The 17,435-nt window shown below is 40.8% G+C and overlaps 1 protein-coding gene across 2 annotated transcripts in view; it reads left to right on the forward strand.

The window, feature by feature from the left end:
- The window catches only part of LOC124120075 (chromodomain-helicase-DNA-binding protein 1-like), a 112,553-nt gene that overhangs the window by 38,850 nt on the left and 56,268 nt on the right, over positions 1–17,435 (forward strand). Inside the window, exons 1-4 of one of the 2 annotated variants that reach the window (XM_048386023.1) lie at positions 7–9,704; positions 11,466–11,636; positions 16,457–16,570; positions 16,671–16,785. In XM_048386023.1, coding sequence (XP_048241980.1) covers positions 9,356–9,704; positions 11,466–11,636; positions 16,457–16,570; positions 16,671–16,785 — 749 coding nt within the window. In that variant the 5' untranslated portion in view covers positions 7–9,355. Of the gene's footprint in view, positions 1–6; positions 9,705–11,465; positions 11,637–16,456; positions 16,571–16,670; positions 16,786–17,435 lie in introns of those variants that run through there. The other variant, XM_048386022.1, reaches the window with a different exon arrangement.

Consider the following 17,435-nt stretch of genomic DNA (forward strand, 5'->3'; position numbering starts at 1 on the left):
GTAATGGGGAACAATATCTTGCAGCTATAGACATTGTTAATTCAGTATTACCAAACAAGTCAAAACCATTATTAAGATTTTTATCAAACTTGGATGTAAATAATGTCGCTATTGTAGAGGGATGTAACTAATGTGGCTAATTTTGAGGAGTGTAAATAATGTGGCTATTGTAGAGGGATGTAAATGATGTGGCTATTGTAGAGGGATGTAAATACTGTGGCTAATGTAGAGGGGTGTAAATTATGTGGCTATTGTAGAGGGATGTAAATAATTTGACTAATGTTGAGCAATGTAAATAATGTGGCTATTGTAGAGGGGTGTAAATAATATGGCTATTGTAGAGGGATGTAACGAATGTGGCTAATGTAAAGGGATGAAAATAATGCGGCTATTGTAGAGGGATGTAAATATTATGGCTATTGTAGGGGGATCTTACTAATGTGGCTTATGTAGAGGGATGTAAATAATATGGCTATTGTAGAGGGATGTAACTAATGTTGCTAATGTAGAGGGATGTAAATAATGTGGCTATTGTAGAGGATGAAAATAATATGGCAAATGTGGAGGTATGTAAATAATGTGGCTATTGTAGAGGGATGTAAATAATATGGCAAATGTGGAGGTATGTAAATAATGTGGCTATTGTAGAGGGATGTAAATGATATGGCTATTGTAGAGGGATGTAACTAATGTGGCTAATGTAGAGGGGTGTAAATAATGTGGCTAATGTAGAGGGATGAAAATAATGTGGCTAATGTAGAGGGATGTAAATAATATGGCAAATGTAGAAAGGTGAAATAAAGTGGCTAATATAGAGGGATGAAAATAATGTGGCTAATTTGGAGGTATGAAAATAATGTGACTAATGTAGAGGGGTGTAAATAATGTGACTAATGTAGAGGGGTGTAAATAATGTTGCTAATATAGAGGGATGTAAATAATATGGCTATTGTAGAGGGATATAACTAATGTGGCTAATGTAGAGGGATGTAAATAATGTGGCTATTGTAGAGGGATGTAAATAATGTGGCTAATGTAGAGGGATGTAACTAATATGGCTTATATAGAGGGATGAAAATAATGTGGCTAATGTAGAGGGATGTAAATAATATGGCAAATGTGGAGGTATGTAAATAATGAAGCTATTGTAGAGGGATGTAAATAATGTGACTAATGTTGAGGAATGTAAATAATGTGGCTATTGTAGAGGGATGTAAATAATATGGCTATTGTAGAGGGATGTAACTAATGTGGCTAATGTAGAGGGGTGAAAATAATGTGGCTATTGTAGAGGGATGTAAATAATGTGGCTATTGTAGAGGGATGTAACTAATGTGGCTAATGTAGAGGGATGAAAATAATGTGGCTAATGTAGAGGGATGAAAATAATGTTGCTAATGTAGAGGGATGAAAATAATGTGGCTAATATAGAGGGATGTAAATAATATGGCAAATGTAGAAAGGTGAAATAAAGTGGCTAATATAGAGGGATGAAAATAATGTGGCTAATTTAGAGGTATGTAAATAATGTGACTAATGTAGAGGGGTGTAAATAATGTGGCTAATATAGAGGGATGTAAATAATGTGGCTATTGTAGAGGAATGTAAATAATGTGGCTAATGTAGAGGGATGAAAATAATGTTGCTAATGTAGAGGGATGTAAATAATATGGCAAATGTTGAGGTATGTAAATAATGTGGCTAATGTAGAGGGATGTAAATAATGTGGCTATTGTAGAGGGATGTAAGTAATGTGGCTTATGTAGAGGGATGTAACTAATATGGCTTATAGAGAGGGATGAAAATAATGTGGCTAATGTAGAGGGATGTAAATAATATGGCAAATGTGGAGGTATGTAAATAATGAAGCTATTGTAGAGGGATGTAAATAATGTGACTAATGTTGAGGAATGTAAATAATGTGGCTATTGTAGAGGAATGTAAATAATGTGGCTATTGTAGAGGGATATAAATAATATGGCAAATGTGGAGGTATGTAAATAATGTGGCTATTGTAGAGGGATGTAAATAATGTGACTAATGTTGAGGAATGTAAATAATGTGGCTATTGTAGAGGGATGTAAATAATGTTGCTATTGTAGAGGGATGTAACTAATGTGGCTAATGTAGAGGGATGAAAATAATGTGGCTATTGTAGAGGGATGTAAATAATGTGGCTAATGTAGAGGGATGTAACTAATGTGGCTAATGTAGAGGGATGAAAATAATGTGGCTAATGTAGAGGGATGAAAATAATGTGGCTAATGTAGAGGGATGTAAATAATATGGCAAATGTAGAAAGGTGAAATAAAGTGGCTAATATAGAGGGATGTAAATAATGTGGCTATTGTAGAGGGATGTAAATAATGTGGCTTATGTAGAGGGATGTAACTAATGTGGCTAATGTAGAGGGGTGAAAATAATGTGGCTATTGTAGAGGGATGTAAATAATGTGGCTATTGTAGAGGGATGTAACTAATGTGGCTAATGTAGAGGGATGAAAATAATGTGGCTAATGTAGAGGGATGAAAATAATGTTGCTAATGTAGAGGGATGTAAATAATATGGCAAATGTAGAAAGGTGAAATAAAGTGGCTAATATAGAGGGATGAAAATAATGTGGCTAATTTAGAGGTATGTAAATAATGTGACTAATGTAGAGGGGTGTAAATAATGTGGCTAATATAGAGGGATGTAAATAATGTGGCTATTGTAGAGGAATGTAAATAATGTTGCTAATGTAGAGGGATGAAAATAATGTTGCTAATGTAGAGGGATGTATTTAATATGGCAAATGTTGAGGTATGTAAATAATGTGGCTAATGTAGAGGGATGTAAATAATGTGGCTATTGTAGAGGGATGTAAATAATGTGGCTTATGTAGAGGGATGTAACTAATATGGCTTATAGAGAGGGATGAAAATAATGTGGCTAATGTAGAGGGATGTAAATAATATGGCAAATGTGGAGGTATGTAAATAATGAAGCTATTGTAGAGGGATGTAAATAATGTGACTAATGTTGAGGAATGTAAATAATGTGGCTATTGAAGAGGAATGTAAATAATGTGGCTATTGTAGAGGGATATAAATAATATGGCAAATGTGGAGGTATGTAAATAATGTGGCTATTGTAGAGGGATGTAAATAATGTGACTAATGTTGAGGAATGTAAATAATGTGGCTATTGTAGAGGGATGTAAATAATGTTGCTATTGTAGAGGGATGTAACTAATGTGGCTAATGTAGAGGGATGAAAATAATGTGGCTATTGTAGAGGGATGTAAATAATGTGGCTAATGTAGAGGGATGTAACTAATGTGGCTAATGTAGAGGGATGAAAATAATGTGGCTAATGTAGAGGGATGAAAATAATGTGGCTAATGTAGAGGGATGAAAATAATGTGGCTAATGTAGAGGGATGTAAATAATATGGCAAATGTAGAAAGGTGAAATAAAGTGGCTAATATAGAGGGATGTAAATAATGTGGCTATTGTAGAGGGATGTAAATAATGTGGCTTATGTAAAGGGATGTAACTAATGTGGCTAATGTAGAGGGGTGAAAATAATGTGGCTATTGTAGAGGGATGTAAATAATGTGGCTATTGTAGAGGGATGTAACTAATGTGGCTAATGTAGAGGGATGAAAATAATGTGGCTAATGTAGAGGGATGAAAATAATGTTGCTAATGTAGAGGGATGTAAATAATATGGCAAATGTAGAAAGGTGAAATAAAGTGGCTAATATAGAGGGATGAAAATAATGTGGCTAATTTAGAGGTATGTAAATAATGTGACTAATGTAGAGGGGTGTAAATAATGTGGCTAATATAGAGGGATGTAAATAATGTGGCTATTGTAGAGGAATGTAAATAATGTTGCTAATGTAGAGGGATGAAAATAATGTTGCTAATGTAGAGGGATGTATTTAATATGGCAAATGTTGAGGTATGTAAATAATGTGGCTAATGTAGAGGGATGTAAATAATGTGGCTATTGTAGAGGGATGTAAATAATGTGGCTTATGTAGAGGGATGTAACTAATATGGCTTATAGAGAGGGATGAAAATAATGTGGCTAATGTAGAGGGATGTAAAAAATATGGCAAATGTGGAGGTATGTAAATAATGAAGCTATTGTAGAGGGATGTAAATAATGTGACTAATGTTGAGGAATGTAAATAATGTGGCTATTGAAGAGGAATGTAAATAATGTGGCTATTGTAGAGGGATATAAATAATATGGCAAATGTGGAGGTATGTAAATAATGTGGCTATTGTAGAGGGATGTAAATAATGTGACTAATGTTGAGGAATGTAAATAATATGGCAAATGTTGAGGAATGTAAATAATGTGGCTATTGTAGAGGGATGTAAATAATGTTGCTATTGTAGAGGGATGTAACTAATGTGGCTAATGTAGAGGGATGAAAATAATGTGGCTATTGTAGAGGGATGTAAATAATGTGGCTAATGTAGAGGGATGTAACTAATGTGGCTAATGTAGAGGGATGAAAATAATGTGGCTAATGTAGAGGGATGAAAATAATGTGGCTAATGTAGAGGGATGTAAATAATATGGCAAATGTAGAAAGGTGAAATAAAGTGGCTAATATAGAGGGATGAAAATAATGTGGCTAATTTAGAGGTATGTAAATAATGTGACTAATGCAGAGGGGTGTAAATAATGTGGCTAATATAGAGGGATGTAAATAATGTGGCTATTGTAGAGGAATGTAAATAATGTGGCTAATGTAGAGGGATGAAAATAATGTTGCTAATGTAGAGGGATGTAAATAATATGGCAAATGTTGAGGTATGTAAATAATGTGGCTAATGTAGATAGGTGAAATAAAGTGGCTAATATAGAGGGATGAAAATAATGTGGCTAATTTGGAGGTATGAAAATAATGTGACTAATGTAGAGGGGTGTAAATAATGTGGCTAATGTGGGGCGATGTAAATTATATGGCTAATGTGAGGGATGTAAATAATGTTGATAATATAGAGTGGTGTAAATAATGTGGCTAATGTACTAGGATATCAATAATGTGGCTAATGTTGAAGAGTGTAAATATTGTTGCTAATGTAAAGGAGTGTAAATAATGTGGCTAATGTAAAGGGATATAAATAATGTTGCTAATGTAGAGGGCTGTAAATAATGTTAGCTAATGAAATGGGATGTAAATATTATGGCTAGTGTATAGGGATGTAAATAATGTGGCTAATGTACTGGGATGTAAATAATGTGGATCATATACCAGGTTGAATATATGATGTGCTCCATACCATTAATTTCCTGTGTGTGCTAGAGTCAACACCTACTATAGTAGTAGTGACAATCTAGCACCTGGTAGTAGATCACATTAACCTGAGATTATTCTAATACGATTGCTATAATAACAGACATTTAAATAAATATATAGTTAAGTAATAGTGCTGCTGGAAGAGACCAGACACTCGTGAAGATAGCTGGTGTTGGGTTTGTGAGGTTGCCATGCAGTGTCCCACCACCCCCGGGTGTAAGAAGTGTGGTCGATTTATGATCATGGGAGATCCTCATGTAAACCGCACAAAGTGAAGAGGGAAGACCAGCACATCGGTGAAGAGATGTGAGAAATGCACCCAAACATCCGAAGAGATATTCTCCAAAATGTCAGAGGCCACGACTAAGGTCAAGAGGAGAGAGGCGGCAAAGAAAAAGGTTAACAAGATCGTCACTGAAAAATCAGTTTCTACTCCAGCGCCTCCCCCATCATCTCCTGCTCTCACCCTGAGCCTCATCCAACAACTTCCGAGAGAACAGCAGGAGACTTGCTTGATTCCAAGCTGTCGAATAAGGATGCTAAGATCGCGACGGTAGCTCTGGCAAAGACCACCAGATCTTCGTCCACGGCCATGGGCCAGGCTACACAAGATCTACAAGCTGAGCCGCACTGCCAAGCCCACAGACCATGGCAAGGGCATGGGCCACGGCCCGGGTCCCGGTTACCAAACCATGGACCAGTCACCAAGCCAGCTAACTGGCCAGCCAGCTCTAGACCAGAGAGCAATATTGTACGGGAGCCGCACAGGAGCCGCACGGTATCCATGGACAGGCCGTCCATAGTAACCAGCCATACCAGCCATACCAGCCAGACACCCCATGGGCCTGCCTCCAACGGCATTCCAGCGGACGGATAAGCCGTCCAGTCAGCTATCTGTGAAGAAACCGTCCGGCACCAACGGCTACCCAGCCTACCGACCATGTCTTACTTTTTGACCATCCAACGGGACCCAAGCCAGCCGCACGGACTCCACGGGATTACCAAGCCAGCCGCCCGAGCAGCCAGCCAGCCATGAGGATAGCCAAGGCATGGCTGCTGTTACCCATGGGCTACAAGCCACACAGAGACATGTTATAACAGAGTCATGGTCACCGGAGGATGACGAGCCCTATAGGGCAGAAGCTGAATATGATTATCCACCCCCAAAGGCCAATACCAAAGGCTACTCAGAGAGGTTTAGGAGTATATAGAAAACTCACCCCAACGAGATTACAGAGAGGGCTACTCTTTTGTGGAACTTATTGAAGAGCTTTACCACCTTATGCCTTCACTTCGGCAACATGTGACAGAGGATTCACCAGCATATTCATCAAACGTTACCTTGGCCCAACTATGCGGGCAAGGTCGTAGACCAATTAATGGATAACATCCATAGACTCAAACACGATGAGCATCTTCCTCTTCCATCTATGAAACAGAAGTTATACAAGATGCACAATACTATAATTCCTGATGATTACTGTAAACAGCTTTATTTCTGCGCTGTTAAAATATTGCGAATACCACACCAAAGACAATACTGCGACGAGATATTTTTGCGAGTTCCCGTGTTGAGATGACCCCTCGATTACCAAACAATAGACAGCTTCTCTCCGAAGCTAGTTAATCTGAGTTGGCCGGAAAGTTGACCAGTGTCATGAAACCGATTCACGCAAGATGGCTTGTTTCCTGTGTAGACAAAATTGCAAAGGACACTGACGCAATCAAGCGAGGTTGGAAGAAGGCAGGATTACTGTGAGGTAACAGTGACACTAATTGGTCTGTTTGTGGTTCTGGTTGATTATTTCAACATTTGATGACGTGTTGCAATGAATAAAGTATGTATGTATTATTTATACTTATTTTTGCGTTTTTAATTTTTGCGATTGAGTCTCGTTCGCAAAACTCACAATAATAAAACAGTCGCAAAAAAATGCACTGTTTACAGTATTTCTACAAATTAGTGCACAATCCCGACATGAACATTACATTATCAGCATCACATTTCAAGGATTTAGCATCAGTTGCCAGATACTCCATGGATATCAGGCATGTGTCAATTGGTTCGTCGCCGGAATCAGACACACCATACCACCATACCATACTACAACCATCCTATGAAGAAATTGCGCCGGAAAGGCTGATGACTATTAGGACCGATCAAGTCGGACTAATCCACTGCCTCCTTGACTCGGACTAATCCACTGCCTCCTTGACTCGGTCGTTAAGATGCAGGAAGATTTACTATCATCCCAAATCTGGACTTCCTCACAGTTACCTTGACTACAGCGACAACAGCTCCTATCCCAGATTAGGTCAAGGGCTGTATCTAGCCAGACCAGGAAGTTTGTGACCTCACAACCAATATCAGCGACCACAACTTTCAACGGGAAACTCAGAAATGTGATAGATGAAGTGAAATAAGATACAGCTGAGCGTTTCCAGACTTCAACCATAGACCTTGCGGCGAGAGCTCATGAGTCATCACATTCTCACAAGCGACGCTGGGACCATAAGTCATCTACGCCCAAACAGCCTCCTAAGAAGAAGTTTAGAACCCTCCGGGAAGGATTCGTTCCAACTGAGGCGGTGGTACGACAAGCCACAATCTTCCCAGGACTCTTTTCGCCAGCCAGACTACAAGAAACGGGGATATAATCATCATGGAAGATCATGCGGCAGAGAGGAAGGAAACTTCTGACTTCCTTACAACCCCCTCCGATGTTATAGACCCTTTCGACCTGGTTACGTCTATGGATTGCTATTTACGCCACACAGTGGGAGGGCCCCTTCTGTCATACGCTGAAAATTGGAAGCAGGTTACGCCCGACCTCTGGATTCTAGACGTCAGGTTACAAGCTACAAGCTACGATTCAGGAAACATCCGAGTCTGAACATACACTCCGAGGGTCGAAGATTTCACCTGACCGGTGCCAAGTTAGCAGCTGCAGAATTTGACATCAGGAAGCTACTAAAGAAGCGAGCCATTAGGGAACTAAAGGAGTCCAACAACACCAAAGATTTTTACTCTCCAGTCTTTTTAGTCCCAAAGAGTGAGTGAGTGAGTGAGTATGGTTTTACGCCGCTTTTAGCAATATTCCAGCAATATCACGGCGGGGGATAGTCCCAAAGAAGAACACAACCGAGATGAGGATGCTAATGGATCTAAAGCCCCCAACAAGAGATATCTGGTGCACCCTCCATACGGAAGTTGCGTTTGACGTTGAAAAAGGGAGATTGGCTTATCAGCCTAGATGTTACAGATGCATATCTTCACATCCAAATACACCCATCACCTAGGAAATATCTATGCTTCGCAATCAATGGCCTACGGTAAAAATTCCAACTCCTACCATTTTGGATAGCATAGCACCTTGGCTATTCACCAGGATTACAGCGCCAGTCATCAAGTTCGTCAATCTCCAGCTAGTCTGAATCCATGGTTATCTGGACGACATCTTAGCGGCAGACCAAGGGAAAGATCAGCTACATCAGAGCATGATATTCTTGGTCCAGCTTATGACTTACCTAGGTTTCAGCTAAGTCAGAGATCACTCCGGTCCAAGACATTATATACATCAGAGCAAGATTCCAGCTAGACAGGGGATATCTATGTCCACCAGCGGATCGATTTGACAAGACTATAAAGATGATTCAATCAATCTCAAGTCAACCCAGCAAGTCGCTGAGGTGGTGGATGTCTCTGCTAGGCAACTTGACATCTCTACAGGTTATGACCTTCAGAGGAAGGCTGAGGCTACGTCCTCTACAGACATGGGTCAACTCTACTCTCGAAGGGCCTAGAGTTCCAGTCTCAGTTACCTCCCACTTTGGTACAAGACCTCCAATGGTGTAATCACAGAGAACATGTGATGAGTGGCACCCCACGGACTTATCCGATGCCAGAAAATCATCTATTCACAGACGCGTCAGATTCGGGATGGGGAGCTCATATGGACAATCTCACAGTACAGGGATCGTGGAGCACACGAGAGAAGACCCTTCATATCAATTGCAAGGAAATGAAGGCCATCTATTCACCATCCTGGAATGGAGAACACAGCTTCATCTATCATCAGTTCTCATAGACACGGACAACACCACAGTAGTGGCCTATATCCAGAAACAGGGAAGAACCAAATCCACCTCACTGACGACGGAAACTACACAATTGTTTGCCTTGGCAGATTCCTTCAACTGCCGGATGGAAGTGAGACATATACCCGGGAAACTGAACATACTGGCCGACAACCACTCACGTCGGGGGAGAATAGTGGCAACAGAATGGACATTACATCCACAGATCTTCAGCTGGATAACCAAGCTATGGGACATACCACACATAGATCTATTTGCCACCTGCCAGAACAACCAACTCAGACACCAGCAGCATCAGAGGGTAAGTACACCCTTGATTACTCTGCTTATTTGGTGTAGGATGGATAAGAAGCACCTTAAATGTCATCTATCTCCATTAACCGGAAGTGACGTCATGACTGGAAGTGATAGAGAAACCAGAAGTTTTTTAACCGTATTTTCTTGAGTATAGTGCGCACCCGTGTATAATGCGCACCCCCCTCTAGCGGGTTCAATATTTTGAAAAAAAAAGAAATTTGAATATTATGCGCAGAAAAAAATTACACCGTACCCTTTCAGCGAAGTCCGGCAAACGAACGGGTGATGAGAAACTTCGTCAGTACAAATTCGAAATTTGAGATAAAAAATCACCAGACATGTTTATTTACAGATTAAATAGTATTTATTGTTCTGCTAGGCATTGTTTTATATCCAGGGATTAAGATTACCTTGTGTATTGTCTCGTAAACTAAGCCGGAAACAGCAATCAGCTGTACACATGTTTTCTTGGAATGATATAACTTTATAGGATTTTTAATGCAAGGATCAGCAAAAATTGTATCTGAAACTATTTTTTTTATCAGGAATAATATATTCCATTATTTTCTTAATTATATGCAGCCTTTACTAAACATATCAAGGCTCACGCGCACATGATCGCGTGATCGCGAGAATTTCATGTTGACATAGAATCGTCAAACAAAAACAAATATGACTTTTAACGAGTCAAAGTATATCATTTATGATATATGTATCCATTCTCTGTCAACTAAAGTTCGTTTCAAGGCGTCAATAGCGGTATTCTGACCGTGGTTGCTGTTAATAACGGTGAGTTGTGCGATCCTCCAATCGCTTCACACACGATTTCGCCGAAATTAATAAAAACAATATAAGAAGGAATTTTGAATAAAATTAATGAAATAAGTTACAAACATAAGTCCAGATATACAAATAACACTTTTTATAGCCAGACAGTGTAATTACATGATTATTTTGTGTACTTCAGTATGGATTTGTTGACATGGTATTTCCGGTGTTTCGTGCTCACGGTAATGTCTTTCCATGGGGGAAAAAAACATCCAAACTCATAATTCGTGTATAATGGGCACCCCCTTCCACACAACTGTTTTTTTTGGAAAAAAAGTGCGCACTATACTCAAGAAAATACGGTAAGCACTGGATATAGGTTTATTACGGTTTATTATGGTCAAAATCAGCAAATATAACAGTAAATCTGGTGATAATATCACATATTTGATGGATTATTGAGCTAGTTTTCTGATTTTCAAGTCCTCAATGGGAATTTCAGAGGAAATTATCTCAGCAGGACGAGAATCAGTACATTATGGTTTCCAGAAGAGGATTGCTGTCAATTACACAGGGAGTTACTAGAGGCAGATCCCACTGGGGTCCCTCTGGTATATTCTAGCAGAGATGTAATAGAGGTAGAGGTTTCGAAAGAATTATAGAGCAATAGTTATCATTGTTAATAATTCTCAGAATACAACCTCTATTACATACAAATTACTCCCTCCCACCTCCCCAATTCATCTATCTCTAGGAGGAGTTGAGGGAAAAAAGTGATATGGACGCCTTTGTGACGTCACCGCGTGGGTAGTTACGATACAACTTGGCGGCAACTAATTGTGTGTAATTGTCAGTGAAGAGGACGTCTGTTGAAAATCTGAAAATTTTAGTTAGTGTGATTGAAGCCAAAATACAGGATTTATAGCAGATATGTAATAGAGGTAGTATTCTTAGAATTATTAACAATGATAACTATTGTTCGATGTTGGTAATGTAGGTGTGGAGCCGGAGCCATTTGAGCTGGGTGAGCACCTGGTGGAGGCAAGTGGGAAGCTGGTGCTGATAGACAAGCTGCTGTGCCACCTGAAGCAGTCTGGACATAAGGTGCTCCTGTTCTCCCAGATGACACACATGCTGGACATCCTTCAGGACTACCTGGGGTATAGAGGTCAGTACAGTCAAGTGGGTATAGAGGTCAGTACAGCCAAGTGGGTACAGAGGTCAGTACAGTCAAGTGGGTACAGAGGTCAGTACAGTCAAGTGGGTATAGAGGTCAGTACAGTCAAGTGGGTATAGAGGTCAGTACAGTCAAGTGGTTACAGAGGTCAGTAGGGTCAAGTGGGTATAGAGGTCAGTACAGTCAAGTGGGTATAGAGGTCAGTACAGTCAAGTGGTTACAGAGGTCAGTAGGGTCAAGTGGGTATAGAGGTCAGTACAGTCAAGTGGGTATAGAGGTCAGTACAGTCAAGTGGTTACAGAGGTCAGTACAGTCAAGTGCTTACAGAGGTCAGTAGGGTCAAGTGGTTACAGAGGTCAGTACAGTCAAGTAGATATAGAGGTCAGTACAGTCAAGTGGTTACAGAGGTCAGTAGGGTCAAGTGGTTACAGAGGTCAGTAGAGTCAAGTGGTTACAGAGGTCAGTAGGGTCAAGTGGGTATAGAGGTCAGTACAGTCAAGTGGGTATAGAGGTCAGTACAGTCAAGTGGGTATAGAGGTCAGTAGGGTTAAGTGGTTACAGAGGTCAGTAGGGTCAAGTGGGTATAGAGGTCAGTACAGTCAAGTGGGTATAGAGGTCAGTACAGTCAAGTGCTTACAGAGGTTAGTACACTCAAGTGCTTACAGAGGTCTGTACAGTCAAGTGGTTACAGAGGTCAGTACAGTCAAGTGCTTACAGAGGTCAGTACACTCAAGTGGTTACAGAGGTCAGTACAGTCAAGTAGATATAGAGGTCAATACAGTCAAGTGGGTATAGAGGTCAGAACAGTCAAGTGGTTACAGAGGTCAGTACGGTCAAGTGGGTATAGAGTTCAGTACAGTCAAGTGGGTATAGAGGTCAGTAGGGTTAAGTGGGTATAGAGGTCAGTAGGGTTAAGTGGTTACAGAGGTCAGTAGGGTCAAGTGGGTATAGAGGTCAGTACAGTCAAGTGGGTATAGAGGTCAGAACAGTCAAGTGGTTACAGAGGTCAGTACAGTCAAGTGGGTATGGAGGTTAGTACAGTCATGTGGGTTTAGAGGTCAGTACAGTCAAGTGGGTATAGAGGTCAGTACAGTCAGGTGGTTACAGAGGTCAGAACAATCATGTGGTTACAGAGGTCAGTACCGTCAAGTTGTAAGAGTTGTCAGGTGGTGTGTTTCCTTCTAAAGTAAACTGCCAGTTGCTTGTTGTCAACCTGGGTTACAGAGGTCAGTAGTGTCCAGTGTTCAGTTGCTTGTGTCAGGGTTTAGCTGTGTTACAGAGGTAAGTAGGGTCCAGTGATCAGTTGCTTGTGTCAGGGTTTAGCTGTGTTACAGAGGTAAGTAGGGTCCTGTGATCAGTTGCTTGTGTCAGGGTTTAGCTGTGTTACAGAGGTAAGTAGGGTCCTGTGATCAGTTGCTTGTGTCAGGGTTTAGCTGTGTTACAGAGGTAAGTAGGGTCCTGTGATCAGTTGCTTGTGTCAGGGTTTAGCTGTGTTACAGAGGTAAGTAGGGTCCTGTGATCAGTTGCTTGTGTCAGGGTTTAGCTGTGTTACAGAGGTAAGTAGGGTCCAGTGTTCAGTTGCTTGTGTCAGGGTTTAGCTGTGTTACAGAGGTAAGTAGGGTCATGTGATCAGTTGCTTGTGTCAGGGTTTAGCTGTGTTACAGAGGTCAGTAGTGTCCAGTGTTCAGTTGCTTGTGATGGTCCAGTGTTCAGTTGCTTGTGTCAGGGTTTAGCTGTGTTACAGAGGTAAGTAGGGTCCTGTGATCAGTTGCTTGTGTCAGGGTTTAGCTGTGTTACAGAGGTAAGTAGGGTCCTGTGATCAGTTGCTTGTGTCAGGGTTTAGCTGTGTTACAGAGGTCAGTAGTGTCCAGTGTTCAGTTGCTTGTGTCAGGGTTTAGCTGTGTTACAGAGGTAAGTAGGGTCCTGTGATCAGTTGCTTGTGATGGTCCAGTGTTCAGTTGCTTGTGTCAGGGTTTAGCTGTGTTACAGAGGTAAGTAGGGTCCTGTGATCAGTTGCTTGTGTCAGGGTTTAGCTGTGTTACAAAGGTCAGTAGGGTCCTGTGATCAGTTGCTTGTGTCAGGGTTTAGCTGTGTTACAGAGGTAAGTAGGGTCCTGTGATCAGTTGCTTGTGTCAGGGTTTAGCTGTGTTACAGAGGTAAGTAGGGTCCTGTGATCAGTTGCTTGTGTCAGGGTTTAGCTGTGTTACAGAGGTAAGTAGGGTCCTGTGATCAGTTGCTTGTGTCAGGGTTTAGCTGTGTTACAGAGGTCAGTAGGGTCCAGTTGTTGGTTGCTCATGAGGATCTAGTCCTATGGACTCTAATCCCCAAATCAGAGTTGTTGGTCCAAGGACTTATGAATGGGTGGCTGAAAAGTTCTGAGCCAAACTACGAAGGATGTATTTGCCCCAACAGTTTGCATGTATTCAGGACAATACTTTCCATGCTGACAGGCTGCACACTCAACCAGGCACCATATTTCTTCAGGCATCAAAGTGACTAGGTATTCACTGTTGATGAAAATTAAGAAAGGTATCATCAAGTATCTCCAACTTAAAGTGCTAACTCCAACAGCCAACCATGCAAACATGGTGTCAACCTTTAGGGGATGATGCTCCTTCTTGAGGATTTCAAGATGACCAATACAGTAAGCATCTCATGAGGGAGTTGAGAACATTCTCAAGAATGAAGTGGTCATGACAAAAGTTTCAGCACACTGGGTTCCAGGGCTCCTGATCAGAAACACTCAAGGTTCATCATCTCTTGTGAGAATTGACATCGAAGCAGACCCAGCTGATTTTGTTAAGCGAGTTGTAACCATGGGTGAGTCTTGGGTTCACCACTATCAGCCAGAGATTAAACAATAGTCGAAGCAGTGGAAACTTCTGATGTCTCTTCCTCCAAAGAGGGCAAAGTCTGTTTCATCAGCTGGCAATAAGGACTTTTCCCATAAGGTCAGAACATTAATGGCCAGTGTTAGGCTGATCTGCATGAGCAACTGTTTGAGAATACCAACATCCACCTGATTTGGCACTGAAGAATGCCACATCTTCCCAAACTTGAAGAAAGAACTGTCTGGGAAGCATGATGCAAATGGTGATGTCATTATGTCTCCCCCAGAATGGAGGGAGACATATTGTTTTTGGCACGGTTCCCGTCGGCGTCGGCGTTGGCGTTGGCGTTGGCGTCGGCGTTGGCGTCGGCGTCAGCGTCGGCGTTCCCACCGTTTCCGGACCATAACTCAGAAACCGTTTAATATTTTTTCGCAAAACTTTGTATACACATTAACCCAGCACTGAAGTGGTGCCTTTTGCTATTTAGAGATTTTTGACATTTTTATTTTTTCTCGTTTCCATGGAGATAACTTGAACATAGACTCTGAATGGGGGTAAGCTTGGTTTCCGGACCATAACTCGGAAACCGTTTAATATTTTTTCGCGAAACTTTGTATACACATTAACCCAGCACTGAAGTGGTGCCTTTTGCTATTTAGAGATTTTTGACATTTTTATTTTTTCTCGTTTCCATGGAGATAACTTGAACATAGGCTCTGAATGGGGGTAAGCTTTGTTTCCTGACCATAACTCAGAAACCGTATAATATTTTTTCGCGAAACTTTGTATACACATTAACCCAGCACTGAAGTGGTGCCTTTTGCTATTTAGAGATTTTTGACATTTTTATTTTTTCTCGTTTCCATGGAGATAACTTGAACATAGACTCTGAATGGGGGTAAGCTTGGTTTCCGGACCATAACTCGGAAACCGTTTAATATTTTTTTGCGAAACTTTGTATACACATTAACCCAGCACTGAAGTGGTGCCTTTTGCTATTATGAGATTTTTGACATTTTTATTTTTTCTCGTTTCCATGGAGATAACTTGAACAGACTCTGAATGGGGGTAAGCTTGGTTTCCGGACCATAACTCGGAAACCGTTTAATATTTTTTCGCGAAACTTTGTATACACATTAACCCAGCACTGAAGTGGTGCCTTTTGCTATTATGAGATTTTTGACATTTTACTTTTTCTCGTTTCCATGGAGATAAGTTGAACAAAGCCCTGAATGGGGGTAAGCTTTGTTTCCTAACCATAACTCAGAAACCGTTTAATATTTTTTTCGCGAAACTTTGTATACACATTAACCCAGCACTGAAGTGGTGCCTTTTGCTATTTAGAGATTTTTGACATTTTTATTTTTTCTCGTTTCCATGGAGATAAGTTGAACAAAGCTCTGAATGGGGGTAAGCTTTGTTTCCTGACCATAACTCAGAAACCGTTTAATATTTTTTCGCGAAACTTTGTATACACATTAACCCAGCACTGAAGTGGTGCCCATTAGTTGTTTGAAATTTCTAGGAGTTCTATTTTTGTCTCTGTTATTTAGTAATGGAGGGTGGGAATGAAGAGATGGGGTTTAACGTGAAGTAAACGAATGAATGGGGGTTAGGGGAGTGGGGGGAGACATATGTTTTTACGAGTAAAAACACTTTCTAGTTCTGCTGTAGTGGACTTTTTACACCACCAGGAGGAAGACTTCTACACCAAGAGGATGCAGGCACTCCAGAAGTTGTCAGAAGTGTGTTGACCTCAGAGGGGATATGTTGAAAATTTATTCACAGCCATCTCCATCAATGCAGTCCATCATATTTAGGCTCAGAGCTTTTCAACCACTCCCCATATTCTACTTTGTAAGACATCTTCACATTGGACACATGGATCATAAGGTGATGATCCTAATGTGGCATCTCTTATTAAGATATTTTTTTATGATATACATTTCTTATCACTTTCGGTATTCCTATTTGTTGTAGATTTTACATATGAACGTCTGGATGGGTCAGTCCGAGGGGAAGAAAGGTTTCTCTCTGTCCGTAATTTCAATGAGAACGATGAAACCTTTGTCTTTCTTCTCAGCACAAAAGCAGGTCAGTGGGTTTTTTATCTATTTCATAAAGCCATGTGATGTCACATCAGTGATGTCATGTTGCGTTAGCCTCAGCTATCTCATTACTATCTGTTGTTCAGGTGGTCAAGGGATCAACCTGACTGCTGCTGATACGGTTATCTTTGTGGACAGTGACTTCAACCCGCAGAACGACCTCCAAGCTGCTGCCAGAGCTCACAGGATTGGACAGACAAGGTGCGTTGATCCCGACTTCCTGATTTGAAAGTCGCAATCCTCACAGTATGTGCTTTCCAAGGTCTTTACAATGAAAATTCTCTGTAAGATGATGCCCCAACTGGCACAGGCCATAGATCCTGTGTTTTTATTGTGATTTTTGTATTAACATGTGTGCTAAAGTTACCTGCTTTTGGTCAAGTGATCTGCCAATGTATCATGGTTTGTCTCTAGAAAGGTCGTTCTCAATATGATTAATTTTTTACTTATCCTGTATTACTCCTTAACGCATTCACTGCTAACCTTACGGCAACAAGAAGACAGCGCAACGGCGATGGTCTCGGGTGAAGAATATAGATGTTGATTCCAAGGCCAACTTTTATACAGACCATCACCATGGTCATGTGACCTTGATGACAAGTCACCTTCTTCACCTCACTGCTTGTCGCGCTACAGCAAGGACGTGTCCCAGCGGAGCTGATCAAATTAGACTGATTTAGACCTTCAGGTTTCGGCTGTAATTCTTAAATTGGTCTGCGATGGGTGATGCATTCCTTTCATATAACTTTCACCATGTTGTGTGGTTTTATGTGGATTATTTAGGCATAAGAAGACTCTATCTTTTTTTCTTGTCACGTGCTTGTTGTTGTCTGGCATTTTGAATTTGTGTT

Source organism: Haliotis rufescens, unplaced genomic scaffold (genome assembly GCF_023055435.1).
Source record: "Haliotis rufescens isolate VD_foot unplaced genomic scaffold, xgHalRufe1.0.p SCAF_6, whole genome shotgun sequence".
NCBI classification, from domain to species: Eukaryota; Metazoa; Mollusca; class Gastropoda; order Lepetellida; family Haliotidae; genus Haliotis; species Haliotis rufescens.